Source organism: Calliphora vicina, chromosome 1, assembly GCF_958450345.1.
Source record: "Calliphora vicina chromosome 1, idCalVici1.1, whole genome shotgun sequence".
Taxonomy (NCBI): domain Eukaryota; kingdom Metazoa; phylum Arthropoda; class Insecta; order Diptera; family Calliphoridae; genus Calliphora; species Calliphora vicina.
The window spans coordinates 62,774,725-62,800,621 of record NC_088780.1 but is presented as its reverse complement, the minus strand read 5'-3'; the positions used below and the strand labels follow the sequence as shown (position 1 = coordinate 62,800,621).

The window sequence follows — 25,897 nt, the reverse complement described above, 5'->3', positions numbered from 1 at the left end:
TATATCTGGATTACTAAGTCATTAATAATAGACAATATGGATATCTAATGATAGATATTTCAGATACCTTTGCATCGACGTATGTATATAAGACCATAGTAAGTTGGACCTGGGCTGAGATATAACCAAAAAAAAACAAAACACAATGTAATTTGTTATTGTTTTCAATGACTTTTTGCGTCTCAAAAACCTTGCTAAAAAGGAAAACATGACATATGGTAACACTGCACAGAACACATATTGTACAAAAACAACAACCACGTTGTTTGAGCACGTTGCGTTTGCGCTTATTTCATTTTTGTTGTTGTTTGTTGCTATTGTCAACAAATAATTGAGCAACGCAACCACTCCCAGCAAGGCGAATCTATAGAAGGTGACGACAGAACTACAACATGTACAAAAACAACAGGTACTTTGTTTTTGTTGAAATATAGTCGAACTGTCAATGTTGCCTGTTGTTGTTGTTGTTTTTGCTTTTGGGATTGTTGTATTTTTCGCCACAACAATCACAAGTGAATTGACAGTTAACTTGTCTAAACAAATCGCCTTGACTCCCATATTGTTATTCTATTTTTTTAGCCGTTTTTAAACATGAAAGTAAATAACAAACATTTCAGAAAAAGCTTTTTGTTCGATTGTTGTGTTTAATTCTTTTAATACCCTTCATCATAAGTGGCAAGGCTATATACATATGTATATGTAAGTTTGTCATTCCGTTTGCAATTTCTATAAAATTTTATGAAATTTCAACAGATTATGTAAACGATTCTATATTGGATTTGCTGTTACGGTTCCATATGTGTTCTCCTATTTTAAGATTTACTTCAAGGCGTATTTAACAAGGTGACAGCAGTGGCGAATTGAAATAAATACAGGCGAATTCACTTATTTTTTATATATAGAGTTTGACATACGGACGTACGGGCGAATATTTTTTATATATGTAGGTTAACATTTGTGCGTCTATTTCTATAATCATACGATTTTCTATAGAAAATACTGTTATACACAACATGTCCAAAAAATATAGTTATAGACAAGATTTTCTATAGAAAATTATTTTATTTTCTATAGAAAAATGTTACACTCAATATTTTCAACAGAAAATATAGTTATACTTAAGATTTTCTACAGCAAATATTGTTATACACAAGATTGTTTATAGAAAATATTGTTATACACAAGATTTTCTATAGAAAATATTGTTCTACACAAGATTTTCTATAGAAAATATTGTTCTACACAAGATTTTCTATAGAAAATGTTGTTCTACACAAGATTTTCTATAGAAAATGTTGTTCTACACAAGATTTTCTATAGAAAATGTTGTTCTACACAAGATTTTCTATAGAAAATGTTGTTCTACACAAGATTTTCTATAGAAAATGTTGTTCTACACAAGATTTTCTATAGAAAATGTTGTTCTACACAAGATTTTCTATAGAAAATGTTGTTCTACACAAGATTTTCTATAGAAAATGTTGTTCTACACAAGATTTTCTATAGAAAATGTTGTTCTACACAAGATTTTCTATAGAAAATGTTGTTCTACACAAGATTTTCTATAGAAAATGTTGTTCTACACAAGATTTTCTATAGAAAATGTTGTTCTACACAAGATTTTCTATAGAAAATGTTGTTCTACACAAGATTTTCTATAGAAAATGTTGTTCTACACAAGATTTTCTATAGAAAATGTTGTTCTACACAAGATTTTCTATAGAAAATGTTGTTCTACACAAGATTTTCTATAGAAAATATTGTTATAGACAAGATTTTCTATAGAAAATATTGTTATAGACAAGATTTTCTATAGAAAATATTGTTATAGACAAGATTTTCTACAGAAAATATTGTTATAGACAAGATTTTCTACAGAAAATGTTGTTCTACACAAGATTTTGACCTATATCTGTATTATGGATATCTAATGATAGATATTTCAAAGACCTTTGCAACGACGTATATAAGACCATAGTAAGTTCGACCTACAATGGGTCAAAAATCGAAAAAATATTTTTTAACCCAATTTTTTTTTTCACTAAATTTAAAAAAAAAAAATTAAAAAATTTCGAAAAAAAAAATCCAAAAAATTGGAAAAAAAAAAATTGAATTTGTGTTTACCTAAAAATATTTAAAATTTTTATTTTAAAGTATAATTTGGTGAAGGGTATTTAAGATTCGGCACAGCCGAATATAGCTCTCTTACTTGTTAATGATTTTTATATATCTAGACCATAGGTGGGTGTAGTGCACTAATTTTGCAATTTGCACTAATACTTAGTGCAATCATTTTGTTCATATTTAGTGCTGAGTTGAAAATTAGCAGCCTCACTAAACATTAGTGATAGTGAGTTAAAAAATGTTGCACACTAAATTAAATTAGTTGATTTAAAAAAATGCAATCATCAGTTTATTGCAACTTTTTTGTATGCACTAATTTGAGTGCAACTTCAAATTGTGTACTAAATTTTTAAGTTCAAACTGGTTTAAGTTTATTTCTGTACACTAGTTTAAAACTTAAGACTAATATTTCATTAAAAATAACAAAAAATATTTAAAATTTTTATTTTTCTAATTTGGATTCAACAATTTCGTGACTACTGATTTTTGAAAATTAAGTGATAGTATGTTTAATGCAGCCTTTTTTTGATTGCAGGTTAAAATTTTGCACTAATTAATTGTAGTGCAGATTTTTGCACTATTTTTTTTTAGTGCTAGTTAAGAAATAAGCATTATCACTAAAGCTGATAAAAAATAGTGCAAACTAAATTTTTTGCAATTTTAGTGAGTGATAGTGCAATGCTGTTTTCAATCAACATTTAGTGTACTACCCCCAACTATGATCTAGACCCTACTGTGACTTGAAAAAAAAGTTTATATTGATCTTTTAAACATTTTTTTTTGGAATCGGAGACACCAATTCTATATAAAAAGAGCGCCAAATAATTTTATCCACCTAGATTTTGATTTGGAACCACAGTGCACCCCTTCTTCTTAGGCATAGAATATATTATGTTTTTATGGCGTCTTGCAATATTTCTTTCCAGGCTATTTTAACGGCATGAAAAAAATCGTGAAAATTCCGATCCTTATTTCTGCAATTTTCACGATTTATTTTCATAACAATGTGCCACAAGTTTTCAATAGGATTGAGATCGGGAGATTGAGCAGGCCAATGAAGAACTTGAATCTTATTGCTCTGTAGCCAAGTCTTACAAACTTTGGAGGTGTGCTTAGGAACTTTATCCTGTTGGAAGCTCCCTATAAGTGGAATCTCTCCAATGGCATAAGGCAACATTACATCTTTCAATATATAACGGTACATGAACCGATCCATAATCCCTTTAATTTTATGAATTGACCCAAATCCTTGACCAAAAAAGCAACACCAGACCATTACATTGCCTCCTTCATGTTTAATTGTTCCTTTGCAATACTTAGGATTCAGTCTTTCTCCTTTTGGTCTGCCTTTTTCCATAGGAACATTTTAAGTTGTATTTGGATTCTTTAGAGAAGAGTACTGTCTTCCAATTTTGGACACTCCAGTCGATGTGCGCTTTGGCAAACTTCAGTCTAGCTTTCTTGTTCTTACCCCCCGTTGCCACATGCAAGTATGTAATTACTTGTAAGTAATGAATACGTATTATCATCGAAAAACACCGAATAACCACAAAATTTTTTGTGTGGCTACATTATGCGTTGCAAATTCATTTTAAAAATGTCGCCAACAACGAATGTTCTTGCAAAAATTGCTATGTTGAACGAATTATGTATGTGTTGTTGTATATTTCTGATTTATTTTATTTTTTTTAAATACATAGAAAATCTGCTATGTATTTAGTAAAAGAAATTACTAAGTTCTAGTAAATTGATATAAAACTCATTCTTGGTAACACTGTTTCTTCATTTGTCATTTTGCTTGCGACAAGTGACAAAAATTTACTTACAAGCAAATTCTCTTGTAAGCTGAGCTGTAAGTAAGAAATATGCGATTGTGTTAGTAAAAAACGGTAAGTGTATTGAGTTTTTCGAAGTTGCACTTACATGTGGCAACGGGGGTTAGCTGATAGAAATTAAGGGTGCTTTTGTTATGGCCAATACTGTATATGGGGCATTTCACGTCAAGTGAACTTTTGAAATCGCTGTCTTCCGATCGGGAAGTGATTTCTTGCAATTTTTTACACAATCAAATAGTGTAAACAAGTAAGAGAGCTACAGTGACGGACAATACAATAGAATCACTACATATAAATTTAAGTAAATCATTAAAACTACAGAATTTAGTTCAAAAATTTAAATTATTTCAGTATATATTAATGCCTATGGTGTACACAAAAAATAAATAAAACTAAAATAAAAAGTGAACACATTCTTATGTTAAAAACTATGACAAATATAAAAAAACTAAATGAGATACGCGACATTAAAATAGAATCAATCAGTCTAATACTTATAAAAATTTAAAGAACATCTTAAAAACGCATCGTTTTCTTAATATTTTGTTGCATAACCATTATTTTTGATAACAGCATCACATCTTTTTGGCATTGAATTTACCAATCGTTCGCATGTAGAACGAGGAAAAGCGTACCAGATTTCCTGAATTTTTTGCCATAATTCTTCCTTGTTTTTCACTTTTTCAGGTCCAAGTTTATCTTTGACTATTTTCCACAGGTTTTCGATAGGATTTAAGTCAGGGGATTGCGAGGGCCACTCCATAATATCAATTTTGTTATCTGAAAACATTTTCGCAAGACCTGAAGTGTGCTTTGGGTCGTTATCTTGTTGGAATACCCATTTTAAGGGCATACTCCATTCTGCATGTGGCTTCATAACATTTTCAAAAATATTCACGTACAGGTGCTTATCCATATTTTCCTTAATCCAGTAAATTTGGCCAACGCCGTACCAAGAGAAGCATCCCCATATCATAATATTTCCACAACCATGGTTGAACGTCTTTGTTGTATACCGAGGATCTAATTCAGCATTTTTTGGGCGTCTGACCCATGTTTTACCATCGCTACCAATCAAATTAATTTTTGTTTCATCCGTCCACAACACATTTCGCCACTTTTTTTATAGTTTCCGGGCCACACCAATCCTTATGTTCTTTGTCAAATAGGAACTTTTCTTGAAGTTCTGCCATACAGACCAGCATCCACCAATCTCCTTTGAATAGTTCTTGTGGATACTTCACAACCAACCTCCTTCCGGATTGCGTCAGCGGACTTAAATGGATCTCGTTTGGATATTATAACAATTAAATTATCTTCATGATGACTAGTTTTTCGTGGTTTTCCTATAGAACGTGGCGGCTTGCGGATGGATAACTCATTGAAAACAAATTTCTGGGATCGTCCTACTAATTTAGCAATTTCACGTTGAGATCGGCCGGAACAACTTAAATTTTTAATAATTTTCCTTTCTTCTTCAGTGCAATGTTTTGCCCGGCCCATTTTTTGATAAATATTTTATTACCGATAGCTAATATTTAATAATTACTATTAAAATATTTTCTCATTAACAAAAAAATCCAAAAATTAAAAGTCAAAGCCAACTTTTAATTTAATTTTTTAAATGTGATTCTATTTATTGTCGAAATGTATTCAAGAAAATTTACGTTTCATATCATTTAATTTAAAAAGTAACAATGTTATTAATATTGTAATAAGTTGTAATTGTAAGCGTTGACCACATAGACAAAATTCAAAGGCAAAATAAAAATAGAGTTTAATATATTCTATATAAATCATAGTTTTATATGAAATATTGGTAGTGATTCTATTGTAATGTCCGTCACTGTATATTCGGCTGTGCCGAATCTTATATACCCTTCACCGAATTATACTTCAAAATACAAATTTTAAATATTTTTAGGTAAACAAAATTTATTTTTTTTAAAAAGTTGTTTTTTTAATTTTTTGGAAAAAAAAATTTTGGAATTGTTATTTTAAATTTTTTTTTTTAAAATTAAAATTTTTTTTTAAATTTAAAAAAAAATTTTTGTTTTTTACATTTTTTTGTGGAAAAAAAATTGGGTTAAAAAATATTTTTCCGATTTTGACCCATTGTATGTTCAACTTACTATGGTCTTATATACGTCGTTACAAAGGTCTTTGAAATATCTATTATTAGATATCCATATTGTCTATATTAATGACTTAGTAATCCAGATATAGGTAAAAATTAGTTCAAAAATCGAGGTTGTCCTGGTTTTTTCCTCATATGGACCGATTTTGCTGATTTTAAATGGGAAACTTCTCGAAAGCATGTCTGACAGAATTATTGAAGATTAGGATCCCGAAGATATCTGGGGTCTTCAGAAAATGGATTTCAACAGACAGACGGACATGGCTTAATCGACTCCGGTCGATTAAAGATCCAGAATATATGTATGTAGTATTTACTTTATAGGGTCGGAAAATTATATTGTGGAAATTACAAATGGAATGACAAACTTATACCCTTCACTTCTCACGAAGGTGAAGGGTATAAAAATTGCAGAAGTAACATTTTCAATTATTTAATACTATGTTCACATTTGCAGAGTTAATCATCTCAAACGTGATTAAGCTCTAATCACTTCAAAATCGAGATGATTATCCATACATTTAAATGATTTGTTAATCACTTCAAATTGACCTGATTAAAACTTCATCACTTCATTAATCACATAGAATCACCTGAACATACCTCAAACCGACTATGATGTAGCATTGGCCACCTTTCAGTGTAGTACCGATAAATATATTTTGACAGAATTTTTTATAATAATTCATCAATGTTCACAATTTCATAATTAAAAAGTTTAAAATAATCTGCTGATATCTTTAATATTTAATGCCTTGAAGAAAAATAAATTTGTTTGTTCTTTTCGGATTTTTTACATATTCTGGTAGACAAAACTCAAATACACCTCCCTTAAAAAATACAGTTTCCTATGTTGACGAATAACAGATTTACAGTAATTATAAAAAAGCCCTAACTCATTTAAAAAATCGTTTGAAAGAAAAACTCCTAACTCATTTAAAGTGGAATGTATATTTTTTAGTTTATATTAAAACAAACAACCCTTCTAAAAATATTTTTTGATATATTATAAATTTTTAGTTGTTTTTTTTTTCAATTTCACTTTCTGATATTATTGAGTTTTTTCCTTCTCCTGTAAAGTAACTAAAAGTTGAGATACGACCTTTCTATATTAAGCCATCGAAATGTAATATGAACGGCTTTGATTAACTTAATCAACATTTTGCTTAAACGCGTTTAAAAGCCAAGTGTTAACATAGCATAAGGTAGTTTATGAACAATTTATTAAGCGGTAGTACACCTGAAAGGTACGTTCATTGTGGCCGATGCTACATCATAATCAGTTTGAGGTATGTCCAGATGATTCTACTTGATTAATGAAATGATTAAGTTTTAATCATATCAGTTTGAAGTGATTAACAAATCATTTAAATGTATGGATAATCATCTAAATTTTGATGAGATTAGAGCTTAATTACGTTTGAGATGATTCACTGTGCAAATGTGAACATATTTTTAGTGAAGTTGATATTTTCCAATTAATGACTAAAAACCAGTATATTTTACAGTAAGTAATTTTTAAACTTTTATATCTTCTAACAGAGTGCTTTTCATGATGGGAAGCAACCAAATTGGTACCACGAAAAGTGTTTCTTTATTAAACAACATCCTGGCTCTGTAGGAGACATTGCAAATTTTGAAAATCTACGATATGAAGATCAAGTAAGAGTGCAGGAAGAAGTCGGTAAGTAATAATTAACATTAAACAAATATAATATTACGCAGAAATATCGGTACATACCATGGCAGAATCAACCAGGAACAATTATTAGAAAGTATGTTCTCAATTATAATTTCCCTAAAATGTCAAACAAAAGAAAATGAAAAATATCAAAACGGAATGCCTAAAAAAATAAATTAATATCCAGTTTTGTTGAAAAAAATAAAATGTAAAAAATAAATTTTAAGCAAACAATTTCTATAAACGCGCAGAAATCAAATGAGAACATAAAGTGAAAATATCCATAGTTTGACGTTGTAGGGGTAAATATTGCAAACTCTCCCTAATAATTGTACCTGGTTGATTCTGCCATGGGTACATACCAAGAGTCCTAACATTAAATATTTACATATATAAAATTTTGTTTTATTATTCCTAAATTACATTATAATTATGTACATTAGAGTGACAGCCGATTTTTTTTTTTAGATTTCAAAGAGTGCCGGGTGGAATATTGCGACACTAGGCCTAAATGTTAAGTGCTGAAAATTTGAGTCAAATCGGGCAACGATTTCTGGACGCGCATCGAGGTCAAAGTTCAGATATATGCAAAATTTTACTGTTCATATGGAATAAATAGGTGAAACTCGTTAACTTTCTGCATTGTTTTCTAGAAATATGTAGATTTATTTATACTAATGAATATTACATTAAAAAAAAGTTTTGGAAATTAACCCTGTATCTCCTTTGGTTCAAAATGACCCAAAAACTGTATTATCGCCAAAATTAGAGAAAAATGCAAATTTTTCAGATATTTTAAAAATTTTGCTACTAAATAAATACTTTTGCAATTGAATGCAAAAGTATCGAAATGTGTACGTAATTTTCGTTGTAATACTTTCCTCAAGTTTCATTAAAATCGGCCCAAAAATATATAACATTTCGCTATCTTTTCTTTAGAAATTCCAAATATTGAAAAATTTGACCTTTGACCTTCACGATTTAAAGGTTAACGTTTTCCGATTTTAGTAAAACTTTCAGACCATATTTAAAATTACAAGGACTATAATTTTATGAATAGGTTTTACTTAAAATTTATAACATTAAGGAAATTGGGCTCATTCGCCTAAATATGGACAAAAAATTAGTTTTTCTTGAAAATCGCAAAATTTAAATCGCAGGTACGGAAAAACTGTAAGAGGTATTGACATAATTTTTTCATATTTTTATTCCCTATTTTGATCTCAATAAATCCCAATGTGATGATCAAAAAATTCTGAAATTTGTTTAACAAAATTTTTAAAAATTTGAAAATGGAGATTTGAAACAGCCGTTAAAAAAATAATTTTTTTTGGCCATACCTGCGAATAGGTTAACGGTATCCTACGAAGACAAAAACTCATACACAAGTAAATACGGATATATTTTAAGTAAAAATTAGCTTTTATTTTATTTTTTCTCGAAATATGTTAATTTTGTTTCCAAAATTTTTTTGTAATAACTTTAACATTTTTTAACCAAATTTTGTCATTTATATCTCATTACAACGATAATTACGTACACATTTCGATTCTTTCGCATTCAGTTTTTGGGTCATTTTGACCCAAAGGAGATGCAGTGTTAACTTCCAAAAAAAAATTTTTAATGTAATATTCATTAATATAAATAAATCTATACATTTCTAGAAAACAATGCAGAAATTTAACGAGTTTCACCTATTTATTCCATATAAATAGTATAATTTTGCATATATCTGAACTTTGACCTCGATGCGCGTCCAGATATCGTTGCCCGATTTCGCTCAAATTTTCAGCACTTAACATTTAGGCCTAGTGTCACAATATTCCACCCGGCACTCTTCAAAATTTTAACAAAAATTTTTTTCCATACAACTGATTGTCACTCTAATGTACATATGTATTTCGGGAATTACCGGCAACATACAAAAAAATGTCCGGATTACCGAAAATATATTTTTATTTATTTATAAAATTTAAAAACATAAATTTTTTTATCAAATTGAGAGTACTGATTACGATGGCGACATTAGTTTTATTTCTAGCTGATGTATTCTCAAAGATATAGTGACATTTAATATTTGCATAACTTAAACCATTTTTGTGTATTTAAGATGACGAAAATTTTCACAGTAGACTTCGTCATGTTATGTTATGGTATTTCTACCTACTCAACACTAAAATACGAAGGCAATGCAGATCAAAACATTTTTTTTTAGAGATAATTTAAATTCATATTTTTCAAGGCAAGAATACAACATGGAATTTGAATGCGTCCTTGTTGCTAATAATAAAAAATAGAACACAAATTCAAAGATATCGATTGAGAACTAGAGGAATTGTGAAAAACTGTATGCAGAATCCAAAATTATAGGAAGAATATTTTATTTAATAGCAACTTATAAGTCTTCAGATAGTATTTGAAATTGGCATCTTTGCAAATATTGTCAAACAGAAGAAAAATATACAAAATTAAGTAGTTTTTTACACTTTTTATTTTATTTTTAAACACGCTGTTATATATTGAGGCAGAGATGCCAGATTAGCGAGGCCGGTGTTCGTTATATCATAGCGTAGAAAATCCTTGAGCCCAGCCGAATTTTATTAATTTTTAGCAGCTTTTATTTCTGTGATTTAAACTCTTACAGATACATACCTTAAATTAAACATTGATGTCTTGGCTATTAATATTCATAAACTGAAATAACACTTATAAAGAATTATTTTTTTTTCGATTTTTCAATTTAAAAAAATAAGGGTCAAAAAATCTGTTTCCCGAAATTAGACCATAATTAATAGTCTATATTAATAGGTCATCGTTAGAAATGTATTTGTAATTATTTTTTTTTCTAGCAGCTGTAGTTTAAAAGATATAGGACATTTAATATTTGCATGATTTAACCTTTTTGATATTATTTGCTTAATATTAAGTCCATCCAAAATAATTCGGTTTTTATGTCAAATTTATAATTAATAACATAATGGCTAAGAAGAAAAGATGTTGCTAGTGAGGAGCAATGTGAAAGATTTCACCAAGATATACGAGTAATAGAGGAACGATATCAAAACAGATTGGACTACCATATGATGGCAGATTACAGCTGGAATCTTTGTCAGGATCTTAAGCATTGTCTTTATTCAAGAAATCATATAAGATCATATAAGTCAATGAAATGTTACTCTGTAAAATAAATTTTTTAAAAATATTTAATTTTTATGTGAAGATAAACATTTATGTTTTCAAAGTTTTAAGGACTAGCCTAAAAACACTAAATTTCGAATATCCTTGCAATACAACATAGATATCCTGATATACTCACCTATATATACTCAAATGAAAGAGATTTTTATGTAGATTAATAATCCAGAAAATATTTTATGGTTTGGAAGACCGCTCCCGAAATATTGACCGAATAATATAAAAAATAGTGTCATCGTCATCAGCAGATGAAAATACATAAGGATATTTTTATTTAAGAAAATTTAAAAAAAAACTCCATTTTATTGACCCTATAATTTATTAAAAATTAACTGTTATGAAACAAAATCAAACTTGACGAGTATTCAAGAGTATAAAGGAAAATGCGTACTTTTTCATTTAATGTTACTTTTTTAATATGGGCATTTCACCTGAATGGTCTACTAGGATCGAAATATAAAATGTTGAGCATATCTCAGCATTTTAAATTGAGAAATTTGGGCTGGAAACTGGAAAATTTTATATTTTCTTTTTAAGATAGTTCTAAAGACATTTTTATATTTAATTATTTTACATGTAAAAAATATATTAAGGTTATTCATTTCAAAAAAATGGAAAATTATACTCTGATTTATTTACACTTTTACACAACAAAAACATTTAACAAAATTCCACAAAAGAAAAATACAACTTTTTTTTTGATTTTTTTCTTGTTTTTGTTTTTCAAAAGTGTAAAAAAATCAGAGTGTAATTTTCCATTTTTTTGAAATGAATACCCTCAACGTTCGCAACCGAAAACATAATTTTATTGTAATTGCTTTGCATTAAACGTCAACTGGAGAAAGGCAGAACACATTTTAATTAAGTTCCTGTTACTAATTTGTAAATAAAAACACACTAGGTTACAATTAAATAAAGTTTTTTTTATTTATAAAATTTCCTACGTTCGTGACCATAAGGAAATTTTTTTCATAAAGAATGCATTTATTTTCTTAACACGTATCAAAATGATGCATTCGATCTTCTGTTATTTTCTGTGACTCAGAATAACTTTCTGAGTCGATCTGAAACGATGTTCGTCCGTCCGTCTGGCTGGCTGTCCATGTAAGCCTTGTGCGCATAGTACAGCTCGCAATTTTGAAGATATTTCGATAAAATTTGGTACATACAAGAACGAAGCCTATTGAAACTGGCTGAAATCGGTCCATTATTTCACATAACCTCCATACAAATGTCCGTACGAAATTGACTTTATCGGTCATAAATGTTTAATTTATATAGGTATATACACAAATATCGTTCCAAATAAGTATTATATATACCAAATTCATGTCACCAAATTTTATTATGATCGGTCTATACCCACATAATACCCGATGTACTTTAACGTGCATAAATCTCCTAAAAACATTGGTACACACATAAAATTAAACATAAATACCTTTCATAAAGACATAAATCACACGACCTAATTTCGGTCAATAATTGGTCATAGCTCCCATATAAGGCCCACTACGAAAATTACTCATGAATACTCATTGAGCTGCCAACATTTTTTTTCTATATTCTTTGCCCATATATTAAACTAGTTAGTTAGCTTATAAACATTTAAGTTGGCTAATATGCTTTTAGTAAAGAAATAATCAAGTATAGGGGGCTTAATGATATTATGATAGCAAAAAATGAGAACTAAACCAAACTAAGGACTACTTTTTCGTTCTTCAAAATGGTACTTTTTGAATTTTCTTTAATATGAACCTAGAATCAGGAAATTACATTGTCATTTCAAACTTGACTGGGGTTTAAGTGTGGAAAATTTGTACTTTTTCTTCTAATGGTACTTTTTTATTAAATTAAATTATTTTACTTACATACAGTGCACTGCAGTGGTCGACATAAGTCTACGTACAATCACAATTTTTGCCACTTTATTAGAGAAAACCTGGTAAATAAAAAAATAATAATGCAGTTTTGTTTGAAATCTATTTTTATTGCTATGCACCAAAAAAAATGTTGCTGCAATGTAAACTTTCAAAATTATTCATAAAAAACAATAAAAAAACATTGACAAAAGTCTACATACGACTACAGCATGTCCTGATTTTTTTTTAATACTAACAGATAAGCATTCATTTTATTAAGTCTACAGTTCAAACATTATTCAGTAACTTTAAAAACACTGGTAGAGTTAAAAACAAGCTGCGAAGTGGTCGCTCAAAGAAACTACATCGTAGAGATGTAATCTTCATTTTAAAAGAAGTCAACAAAAACTCAAAAGTAAATACCACAAAATTGGCCAAAGAACTCGCAACAAGATCAGAAGTTATTGTTCATCCACGAACAATTCAAAGAACCTTAAATAATAATGGTAATTAAAGCAGAACTCCTCATAAATTAGCGAACGGATCGCAAACTTCGTTTGGAATTCGCCCAAAAGCACTTTGAAAAGGACATTAAATTCTGGGAGCGAGTTTTGTTCACTGATGAGTTGAAGTATAACATATTTGGAAGTGATGGCAGAGATAAAGTATGACGCAAAACAAATACAGCAATGAATCCGTAAAACTTACTCGCTACAGTTAAGTGTGATGGTTTGGGGTACTGTCGCTGCTTCTGGAGTGGGAAAGTTAGTGTTTATTGAGGATAATATGGATCGTTATTAGTACAAATCCATTTTGGAACAAAATTTGAAAGCATCCGTTGATATTTTAACTCTTGGTTAAAGTTGGATTTTTCAGCAAGATAACGATCCGAAACATTAGACTCAAATTGTCAAAGATTGGCTACTCTACCAAGCCCCATGACAATTGTACACACCACCTCAAAGCCCGGACTTAAATGTTATTGAGCACGTGTGGGAAATTCTAAAACGGAAGATCTGAAAACATCTTATTACTTGTGCACCAATGTTAAAGGAGAACTTTCCAGAAGAATTGCAAAATATAACGTCCGCAGAACTGGAAAATTTAGTTGCTTCGATGCCCAGACACTTGTAGATGCCCGTGGTGGCCCAACGAAATATTGAATTTAATGAAAATTTGTATTCGCTGAAATATGTTTATTTAGTGTACAGATAGTATGTAGACTTTTGTCAACATATTTTTTAATTTTTTGTGAATAAAAGTTAAATTAATTATAAATTTAGCGATATCTTTTTGTTATATTACTAAAAATTCATTTGAAATAAAACTGCATCATTACTTTTACTTATTATTGTTTAGAAGTCCGCGAGTTACGAAAATATTGGTCGTATGTAGACTCTTGTCGGTCACTGTATATATATAATAGTTGGCTTATCTGTTTGTGAGTAAAGAAAGAATCAAGAATATATGGCTTAATGATATTGAGGTAACAAAAAACTATTAGTATTTTTTCGTTCTTCGAATTCTGACCGAGTTAGAATCCAACTAATAATACTTTTTGAATATTTTCATTTTTTAAAAATTAAATAAATAAACAGTCATTTGAAGTTTAATTGTCGGGATATAAGGAGTGAGATCGAAAAATTCTTAACACACGTTTTTCATTACATTTTTTAACCCAAGTATTATTTGAATTTTTTTTTGATCAAGTTACCTTTGAAAAACATGTCAGTTATTATGTGTAATGTCAATTATATTAATTTTTTTGTTAATCTGATTAAAATGAGTGACCAGAAAAAAGTGCGTACTGAAATTATTAAATATTTTCAACAAAACCCAACTTGGTCTTACAAAAAGTTGGCCAAGCATACAAAGGTCTGCCGTCAAACTGTTTCCAATGTTATTAAACAGTACCGGGAGAACTTGTCAGTTGATAGAAAACCTGGTTCAGGTAGAAGGAATGGTCCACATGATGTTTCTAAAGCCAAAAAAATAGAACGCATTTTCAAAAGAGCTCCCAACACATCCGGTAGGAAAGCAGCCCGGTTAGCTCAGTGCTCGGACTATTTGGTACGAAAAGTTAAAGCTAATGCAGGTTTAAAAACATACAAGGCTCAAAAAGTTCCTGACAGGAACGCTACTAAAAATTTAGAGGCCAAAAACAGAGCACGGAAATTGAAGTCAAGTTTTATAAAAAAATATTCTTGCTGCATAATGGATGACGAAACGTATGTTCTGGCAGATTTTTCGCAACTTCCAGGTCAAAAATTTTATGTTGCTGATGCTCGAGGGAATGTTGAAGAAAAGTTTAGGACCCAAAAGCAGACAAAATTTCCCAGAAAGTTCTTGGTATGGCAAGCAATATGCAGTTGCGGCAAAAGAAGCCACTCATTTGTTACAACGGGCTCTATAAATACCGAAATTTACATCAAGGAATGTTTACAAAAAAGGCTGCTTCCATTCATAAGACTTCATAATGTGTCCACTTATTTTTGGCCTGACTTGGCATCCTGTCACTATGGCAAACAAGCCCTTGAGTGGTACAAGAACAATAATGTGGTATTTGTACCAAGAGAGGCAAATCCTCCAAACTGCCCGGAGCTAAGGCCAGTGGAGAGATATTGGGCTCTTGTTAAAAGAGAATTGAAGAGTACAAAAAAGGTGTCCAAAAGTGTGGTAGATTTTAAACGGAGATGGACTACATGTTCGAGCAAAGTGACAGAAAGCACTATAAAAACGTTAATGGAAGGGTTTCCGAAAAAGGTTCAAAATTTCATCACTAGTGATTAAAACTATAAAAATAATTTTTTTTGTAAATTGTAATAATAATTTCAATCAAATAAAAAAAAAATTAAAGCTGTAAGTTTAGTGGTTTCTTTTTTATAAACATATATGTATGTTAAGAATTTTTCGATCTCACTCCTTACATACTCGTATGATCAATATTTTTAAAGGAGTCTGGCAATAAAACCTGTCATTATTAACAGGTTTTATTGCCTAGCCTGCAAAAGGTAGCCTGCTACTTCATCTGAATCAATCATTGCAAAACAATTTAAAAAAAATTAAAGAAATCTTAAGATACTTTTATATTGATTTGTTTTTAGAGAAATTGGATGAAAAAGTTTGTTTTTCATTTCTAAATTTTGAATTTTTCTACTGTCAATAGATTAAAAAACGAAGAATAATAGTCGGTTTCAGTTTTATACCTAGAAAAACTACGGTTTCGGTTAAAACCGAACACGAAACCCTCCCCTTGCCAAGCCAGACCAAACATTGGGCCAAGCCAGATGATCCTATTAATTAATAATTTTTTGGATTTTGCAGTGTCAATAATAGATATCTGCAGCGAGTAAGTTTTTTTCTTCATGTGTGAAACTCGTCGTCAAATGTAGTATTTATTTGTACCAATAATCAGAGCACAAGTAGGGAAGTGAAGAGAATTTTTGCTTATTAAATACGAACAAGTAAGAAGACGAAGTTAATAGAGTACCGAAAAAATACACATGAAATGTGAACAAGAAAAAAGGAAGTACCTTAAAAAATAATACAGATTTAAGAATATATTTCTATAATTTTAATAAATAACAATTTTAAAATACGCATAAGTGAATAAATAACAACGCTTTGCAATTGGAAAATCCGATAAACACCTATAATGTAATGTACTTTATTGTTTAAATAATCCGGGTGGTTATATTTATTTTTTTGATAACTTTGTTTTTGTTGTTTGACGTACCGTTGACGCTACGCCTTACGCTTTTGTTTAGGTAGGCCTGTTATTAAGAATATTAAATTTAAATTGTTTTTGCCAAACTTCACGTAGTACTGCAAGTACGTCTTGAAGTTTGGTTGTCGCTTGATACTCGATATGTTCTCTTCATGTATGTTGAGAGCAAGGTTGCCAACTCTTCAGCTTAGAAAATGGCTAGATTTTGAATTAAAAATGGCTAGAAATGGCTAAAACCCAAAAATAACTGAATACAAATTCATAATTATTACATTTCTTGCCCCCATTACCACGAAGTCTGGTTATGTGTTAACTAATAGTTACACTGACAGTTTTCAAAAGTCTGGTTATGTGTTAACTAATAGTTACACTGACAGTTTTCAAAAGTAATTTTTATATATCGTTTTCGGTAAAGATATATCGTTTTTCGTAACGATATACTTCCAATTAATAGAATTTTTGTATGAGAACTGTCAGTATATCGTCAAGATAAAAAATAACCAGAGATTGAGAAAATGGGGATAGATTGTAATATCAATAATTTTTTTTCCTTTTTGACAAATTAAACGAATTTCTTGGCACTTACATTCAAAATCGGAACCATTGAAGAAATACAAAATTGATTTTTGAATATGCCTGATGTTTTTGCTTTGGAAACAATTTCGAAGGCTGTTTTCATAAAATCAATAATATTCTCATCAAATCATCAATAGACGAATTTGTTTAAAAAGACTGTTTCTTTGTCATTTGATAAAAAATACTGTTTTATTTTTAAAAAAATTCCAAAAATGTTTAATTTTTTATGGCTAAATGAAAATGGCTAAATGGAAAATGGCTAAATTAGCAACCTTGGTTGAGAGTGCGAGCGTAAAACAAACTTGTACTTAACTATTAAACAGTGTTGCCACTCACTCAAAATATTTGTAACCAAGTTTGATTAAAAAAATAACCAAAATGCTAAAAAAGTAACCAAACAAAATTTATTGCAAACGTCATGTTTTTAACTTTTTTTAAAAAAAATATGAAGAGAAGTATGAAATTTTTTTTAATACATTCTACACAGGTTTTTATACTTCAAGATTAATTTTATGTCAAGATTTCAACATTTAGAATATTATGAAAATAAATTCTTAATAGCAAAATATTCTGAAAAATCGAAAGAAATAATTTTTAATTAATTTTTTTTTTAATATTTTAAAATTTTTTTTTTACACAATTATTTTTACTGAATGTAAATCTTTTAATTTTTTTTAAATGTACTTTATTTTGTCTAATCTCTACATGAAATACCTGACTTAAACATATCTAATAGTGGTATAGATTTAAAAATATTACACTTTTGGTTTGTTGAAAATTTTTATTTTTAATTATCTTATTTACGTTACTGACTACAGCAAGAAAATTATTTTATCATTTTTATAAAATAAATTTTTAATAAATAAAACGAATTGAATTTAAATATCATTGTCTAATGTAAATACAGTTTTATACAGATGTCTTCTATGCATACGACATTGGTAGTTTTTATTAGAGTATTTATAATAAAATCTAAACCAATAGCAAAGGTTGAACCTAGCTAAATATTAAAAATAAACATTGTTGTTTAAAATTTTCGGAATACAACATTCTATGTATCCTCAATAAAGCTAAAAGAAACATCCACCAGAATTATTATACTCAAAATAATCATATCTTTACGTAGACAAGTTTAAAGGTAAAAAAATGTCATATTCTATGCTGTATTACCCAAAATTTAGAAGAAAAACATCATACAATAGGGTATGTAATGTGAATATAAAAACAGCGATATTTCGAAACCGCGAGTTGACTGAAAAAAACAAGTTTAACATAGTACTGAGAGTTCATCAACTCGTATAAAATGTAGTTGAAATTTCCGGCACCAAAATGTCTGTTCCGCTGGTGACATTAAACCAATATTGGGAACTAATTATTGATATTTTATCCAGGAGAATTAAAATTGTTTGTTTCACGTTTGAATAGTTTATTACGACTAAAGAACAAATTGGTTTACAATGTTAAAAGAATAAAAATAACTGTCACATTCAAAAGACAAAAGTAGAAAAGAACATTAAAAAGGAAAATGAATAAACCTTATAAGAAAAGGAAAAATATTAGTGTTGTAAGCAGGGTTGTATTCAAAATTCAATATCATAACACTCCTCCTCAACACATTATTTTAAATAAAAATTATACATAAATTCATAAATTTATAAAGCCCAAGGCCTCTACTAATTTCATATGATTATTCTTAGATAAATTCTTCGTTAAAACATTAGAAATATTAGAGTTACTACTACAATATTCCAAATCAATTAATCCTTCTACAAAAACATTTCTAATATGGTGATACTTTATATCTATATGTTTACTCCTACTATGATAAATAGGGTTCTTAACTAAATGTAAAGCACCAAGGTTATCTCCATATATTAAAATCTTCTCTGGACAATGGATTTGCGCCTCACTTAGAATTTTTTTCAAGAATACTGCTTATTTTGCTGCTGATGAAAGCGCCATATATTCGGCCTCCGTGCGACTCAAAGCTACTGTAGCTTGCTTCTTAGATTCCCATGAGAATGCACTGCCAACGAGGATAAAGACATATCCCGTATATGATTTTCGATTTGTTGTATCACCTCCCCAATCAGCATCGGCGTAGCATACTACTAGTTGTCCAGTTTTGCGATATCTTAATTGATAATTTTCACTCTTATTCAAGTACTTCAAAAGTCTTCTTGCCGCTGCCATGTGTTCCTGGTGTGGATCCTTGTTCCTTTGGGATAATTTACATATGTCAGGACGCGTACAAATTGCCAAATACATTAGGGAACCTATGAGTGATTGATAACTTGTTGGGTCGATCTTCTCGCAGTTATCGTTATCTCAAACAACTTGATATTTGGGCTCTAATGGAGTGGATACTGGACGGCACTCTTCTATATGGTATTCACGTAGAAGCTCTCTAATTTTGATGAATTGTAATTTGTCCAGTGACACCATCTCTCTCAATTTCGATGCTAAGAAAAGGTTTAGCGGGACCTTTATCAACTACAGATACTCTTTCTGAACTTTGAGATTTAATTAGATTCAATTCATTCAAATCAGAACATGCTATAAGCAAATCATCTACATATACGGCGATTAAATTAATATTACTGCCATTTCGCATTCGGTATAGACATGGTTCACTTTCACAAGGATGGAAACCAATTCCCCTTAATATTTCATCCAATTTCAGATTCCATTGGCGGCCGGATTGCTTAAGTCCATATAAATCTTTCGTCTGTGAACTTCTCAGGCTGCGCCATATATACTTCAATTCGCTATTTAGGTAAGCCGTGGATACATCCATTTGATGTAGATGGAGCCCGTACTCTGCTGCAAGGGCAATTACTATTCTAATAGTTTCGTAGCGCACAACGGGTGAGAAAGTCTCTGTATAATTTATACCATACGTTTGGGCGTAACCCTTAGCAACTAGTCTTGCCTTAAAACGTTCGATATGGCCTTCCTTATTCCTCTTCACGGCAAACACCCATTTACATCCTACGATCTTCTGGCCATGTGGCAACTCCGATAATTCCCAGGTTTCATTCCCAAGAAGAGCTTTATACTCCTCCTGCATCGCACTTAACCAATAATGAGAGTACTCACCCGATAAGGCCTCGTCCACAGTTTCAGGAACCTTAATATTGTCCGCACACATCAAATTTACAGTATTATACTGCTTTTTCGGTCTTCCTGGTTGACCAGTTCGCACCAATTTTGGTCTTCCTGGCCCTTTCCGATCTTCACTTTTTGTACGAAATCTAACAAGTTCTGTACCACTCATCACAGCATCCGGATCAGGGTATTCCTCTTCAGCAGACTCGAATTCACTGTCACTTTGATCTTGGACTTCTTCTTCAACAATATTCCCTTCAAGCTGTTCCATTTGCATGCTGAGGATTTCCTTATCTAATTTAGCTTGCCGTGCCGGTTTATTACCTTTCTCATCACCATCTTCAATAAAGTAAACATCTCGACTAATTGTTATCTTTCCCGTAGCCCTTTCAAATAGACGATATGCTTTCGATGTTTCCGAATAACCAACCCTTTGGACGGAACTTGTGATGATGTGTCTTGTCTAATGCAATGGCCAGGGAACCAAAAATTTTAAGATGTCGGACGCTTGGTTTCCTATTGTACCAAACTTCATATGGTGTGCAGTCATTCAATGCTTTTGTTGGCAATCGATTTCTCAAATAAGCGGCAGTGTTCACAGCTTCAGCCTACAAAGACTCATCAACCTCAGAATATACTAACATTGCTCTGGCCATTTCAACTAACGTCCTATTAAAACGTTCAGCTACCCCGTTCTGTTGCGGTGTGTGAGGTACAGTTAGTTGTCGCTTAATGCCATTCAATCTCAAAAAATCATCAAAAGCCTTGTTAACGAACTCCGTACCATTGTCAGATCTAAGCGTCTTCATCTTCTTTCCTGTCTGACATTCAACCATAGCTTTAAATTCCTTAAATGTATCAAATGTCTGGCTCTTGTTCTTTAAAAAATAAACAAAGACATACCGAGAATGATCATCGATGAACGTCAATATGTAGCGTGCACCACCAGAAGAATTTTTGTTTATCGGACCACAAATGTCCGTATGAATTATTTCCAATAATTCTGTTGCTCTGTTTTCGGAACTAAAGAATGGTTTCGGTGTGCATTTAATCTTCAAACAAGTAGTACAATTAATTTCCTTAGGAAATTGTAAATTCAGGCCATTAACTAAATTATTGCGTGATAGTTCACCTAGGCCAGAAACATTCAAATGTCCGTAACGATTGTGCCATTTCATAACTTCACTCATATTCGCCGTCGTCATGAACAATGTGTTCTTCATCGCCGTATACAAAAACAAATCTCCTATCTTACTTGGACATAATATTGTCTTTCCTTCTTCATCTATTATATTGGCCTGTCTGCTGTTAAATTTCACAGCGTCTTTTACCGCTACTCTGCCCACAGAAATGAAATTGCACTGCAGATTTGGTACAAACAACACATCATTTAAAACAATGTTACATTCGTCAATACGAACTGCTTCAATTTTACTTTGACCTGCAAGAGTGATCAATTCTTTATGTGCTTCAAAAGTTTCAAAAAAGTCTCGGTTACAGCATAAATGAGCAGACGCACCGCTGTCTAAACACCGAAAATCCCTATTCAACACGTTGTTGTTGTTTGTTGCTGCAAATATAGAGTATGCGTGTGTGTCCCTCTTTTCCTGTTGTACTGTTCTGTTGCTTGTTTCTGTTTTGCTGTTTCTGCATTGCGCTGCGTAGTGGCCTCTGCGACCGCATTTAAAACAGTTGAAATTTTGTTTTTGCTTGCTGGCTTGACGACTGTTTTTTCCGTTCTTATTGTTATTCGCGTTCATACTGTTGCTACTTACGTTGTTGTTCCTCTTGTTGCTTAACTGCGACATGAACACTTGTGCACCTCCTTCAAGTTGTGTAATTTGTTCACCAGCCTTTCTTCTTACACCCCCTTCTGTCAATTTCAATTTTAATGCACTGAGTTTTGGTAGCTCATCTCTCGTCTCCAAGGCAATGAAAAAATTCTCATACGATGTAGGTAAACTTGCCAAAAGCATTATGGCAAATAACTCATCTTGAAGCTCTATTCCAGTTTCGGCTAGCTTCTCCACAGTTGACGAATTGTTGGACGCAGTCCGCTTCACCCATTCTCATATTAAGAAGTTTCTTAAAAAGTGTAACTTTCCTTACCGGACCCTTAGGTCTATGTACTTCACGTAATGCGTTCCATGCTGCACTGGCGGATGGACAACTCTTGACATATGAAATTTGTATAGGCGTAATACCCAAAATAATCTTCGATGTGGCTTTTTCATCCCTTTTCGTCCATGCTGCAATTTGATCTGCTGTCATTGGTTTATCATCACTAATGGTTGACCACAAATCTTGATGAATTAATACAGCCTTAATTTGTAGGCTCCACGAGTCGTAATTTGTCTCCTCTAACTTCTCAATGTTGTACATTGAGACACTCATTCCGCTTACTTAAACTTTCGTCTTATCATTTTTAATTATATTAAATATTATAATATTCACTCGAGCTCTCCTGGGCCCATAACCTATTGATATTTTATCCAGGAGAATTAAAAGACGATGTTTCACGTTTGAATAGTTTATTACGACTAAAGAACAAATTGGTTTACAATGTTAAAAGAATAAAAATAACTGTCACATTCAAAAGACAAAAGTAGAAATTAACATTAAAAAGGAAAATGAATAAACCTTATAAGAAAAGGAAAAATATTAGTGTTGTAAGCAGGGTTGTATTCAAAATTCAATATCATAACACTAATTTACATCCCTAAATCTCAAAAATCGTAAATATCTTTTGAAACAATTACTCTTTCTCAAATCTTTTGGCTTCAATTACCAATCACGATAGACATAATTTGTTTATAAAAACTCTTATGTACAATTATAGGTGTGTAATGATTAGTCTTAAATATATGTATGTACGTATCAGAGCTGTAAATGAATCATTCTTTTTTGATTTTAATTCATTATGAATTAGCTAAATTTTGAATTAATTCATTGAATTGGAAAAATGAATTGAATGAAATTTGAATCAATTCAAACGAATTAGGCAGAAATGAATTTCAATTCATTTTCAATTCAAATGAATTTGTAAAAATGAGTTGCAATTCATTTACAATTCATTTGAATTGAATTGATTTTGAATTAATTCAAATGAATTAGAAAAAAGAATTAGCAATTCAAATGAATGATTCAAAAATGAGTTGCAATCAATCAAATTCAAGAGCAGATCTCTAGGGGGAATGAAAGATTTCTCCTACCAAAATGAAAATATCCAGTACAAAAATTGAAAAGCCTTGTCCTGTATACGAAAACATGGTGTTTGGAGTTTATTTCTTCAAGAAGAACTGATTTTTATTTTGAAATACACTGAACGACATTTAATATTCAAGAAGCAATTAATAATTTTTGAAATTTTGTGACCCACGACCACCCAACAACAAACTTTTTGCTAATATTTATATTATATTTATTTCAAAAAAATAAAACTATCTTCCAAAAATAATCAAAAATCAGGAAAAATAACAATGTATGTAGTTCAAAACACAATTGAGTTTCATAAATAAGGCTAATTAGATTTAATTAGAATGCATCATTCACCTTAAACAACAATAGCTTTTCAAAATTATCATCTGAAAGAAATCCACGTTTAGGGATGTTTAGAATAGAGGCGTACGAAAATAATCTTTCAACACCAGCTGACGATGGTAACGGCGCATTATATTTAAAAGAAGACTTTTTAACCGTCGATTAATTATACTGCATACTTAATGACATTGAAGAATCTGCTAAATATGCTGCGAATTTCGCGTCGGAGTTGGAAATGAATTGCTAATTTTTTTTCTAATTCGTTTGAATTAATTCCAAATCAATTCAATTCAAATGAATTGTAAATGAATTGAATTAATTCAAAATCAATTCAATTCATTTGAATAGGAAACGAATTGCAATTCATTTTTACCAAATTCATTTGAATTAATTCAAAATCAATTCAATTCATTTGAATTGGAAACGAATTGCAATTCATTTTTACGAAATTCATTTGAATTGACTCAAATTTCATTCAATTCATTTTTTTGTGTGAATGATTCGCGAATTAATTCAAAAATGAGTGATTCATTTACAGCTCTGGTACGTATGTATATTTCAATATTGAAAAATCTGTCTATAACAAAATGTTTTGAAAAACATAACCAAAATGAAAAATAAATACACACATCAGGAAAAAAAATAACCAAAACGGCAACACTGCTAGTAAACATAAAGATGAGTAGCAACAAATACTCCATAATTTTGTGGTTCTCAAACATATGTACATTATTTTTATGTATAGTTCGAGTAAGTTTTCAAACTTTACAAGAACACCTGTACTACTTAACAACAAATCCATTCATGCAGAGGTTTAGTCAATAACAAATTTATTTATAATTAAGCCTAAGATTTTAATACTTATTGCGAATTTCTAAAATGATTTAATAAAAATAGTTTGCGACTTAGAAAATACAATTTAAAAATGGTTTTTAGTGACTCCTGCAATATTTTGGTTCTTTAGTTACAAATATGCGAATATCACGAAATTATTTACTCAACCTTTATGTGGCACACCAAAAGCAATGAATACATCATATAACTAAAACTAAAAACTAATTGACCTCAATTAAGACCCATGGTGGATACATGGGCATCAAGTTAGGGTGGTACATCAGCTCTACGAAGCGGCTTTAAATGTTGTTGTAATATCGAGATGTATCTGTCACGATACTTTCTAAACTCGTATTTTACCAATGGGACTTCTAAGTCTATGGATGTTCTCATTGCTTATATATTGCTAATATATTCGAGATTTCTAATAGTATCGCTCAATTTTGTCATACCCCAAAAATATGTATGTATATTTGTCATAGTTGGGGGTAGTGCATTAAATATTTAATGAACTAAGGTTTCCACTAAATCCCACTATAGTGACATTTTGATTTTCCACTATTTTTCATCACTATAGTGGTAGTGAAAAATATTTTATCTACCACTAAAAAAATTAGTGGTAGTGAAACATATTTTCACTACCTAGGTGGTAGTGAAAATTTTACACTACAATAAAATAGTGCAAATTTTAAACAGTCACTACATAAATGCTTTAATTATATTATATGCACTAAAATCTCAAAAATAGTGTTTATAGAAATATTCCAAACAAATTGAAAATATAGTCAAAATATTTCCATTTTATTATTTTAAATTTTTAATTAAAGTAAATTTCTGGAATTAAAATCTTAGCAATTTTAATTTGTATTAATATAATTTAACAACGTATATCGCAATATAACCTAATGTTACTACTTTGAAGTATAAAATAATTCAATATAATGATATGTATGTGAGTTCCATTAACATTAGTGAATGTTTATATTTTTCCACTATCCTATTAGTGGAGAAAAAAAAATTTGCACTAAGCTGTAAAAAAAAGGTTTTTCACTATCACTAAATTAATTTTAGTGAAAAACTTTCTTGTACCACTACCACTATTGCTTAGTGAGGCTGTTAATTTTAAACTCACCACTAAATATCTATTAGTGATAGTGAAAAATTTTGCACTATCACTAACTTTTAGTGGAAACTGCAAATTTAGTGCACTTCCCCCAACTCTGATATTTGTATACATTTTGTCTCTTAAATCGTTTCTTGGTATTCTTGAAGGGAATC

The 25,897-nt window shown here is 30.3% G+C and overlaps 1 protein-coding gene across 1 annotated transcript in view; it reads left to right on the top strand.

The window, feature by feature from the left end:
* The window catches only part of Parp (Poly-(ADP-ribose) polymerase), a 73,116-nt gene that overhangs the window by 12,829 nt on the left and 34,390 nt on the right, over positions 1–25,897 (top strand). Inside the window, exon 2 of the mRNA XM_065514866.1 lies at positions 7,639–7,780. Within this exon, the coding sequence (XP_065370938.1) occupies positions 7,639–7,780 (142 nt within the window). The remainder of the gene's footprint in view (positions 1–7,638; positions 7,781–25,897) is intronic.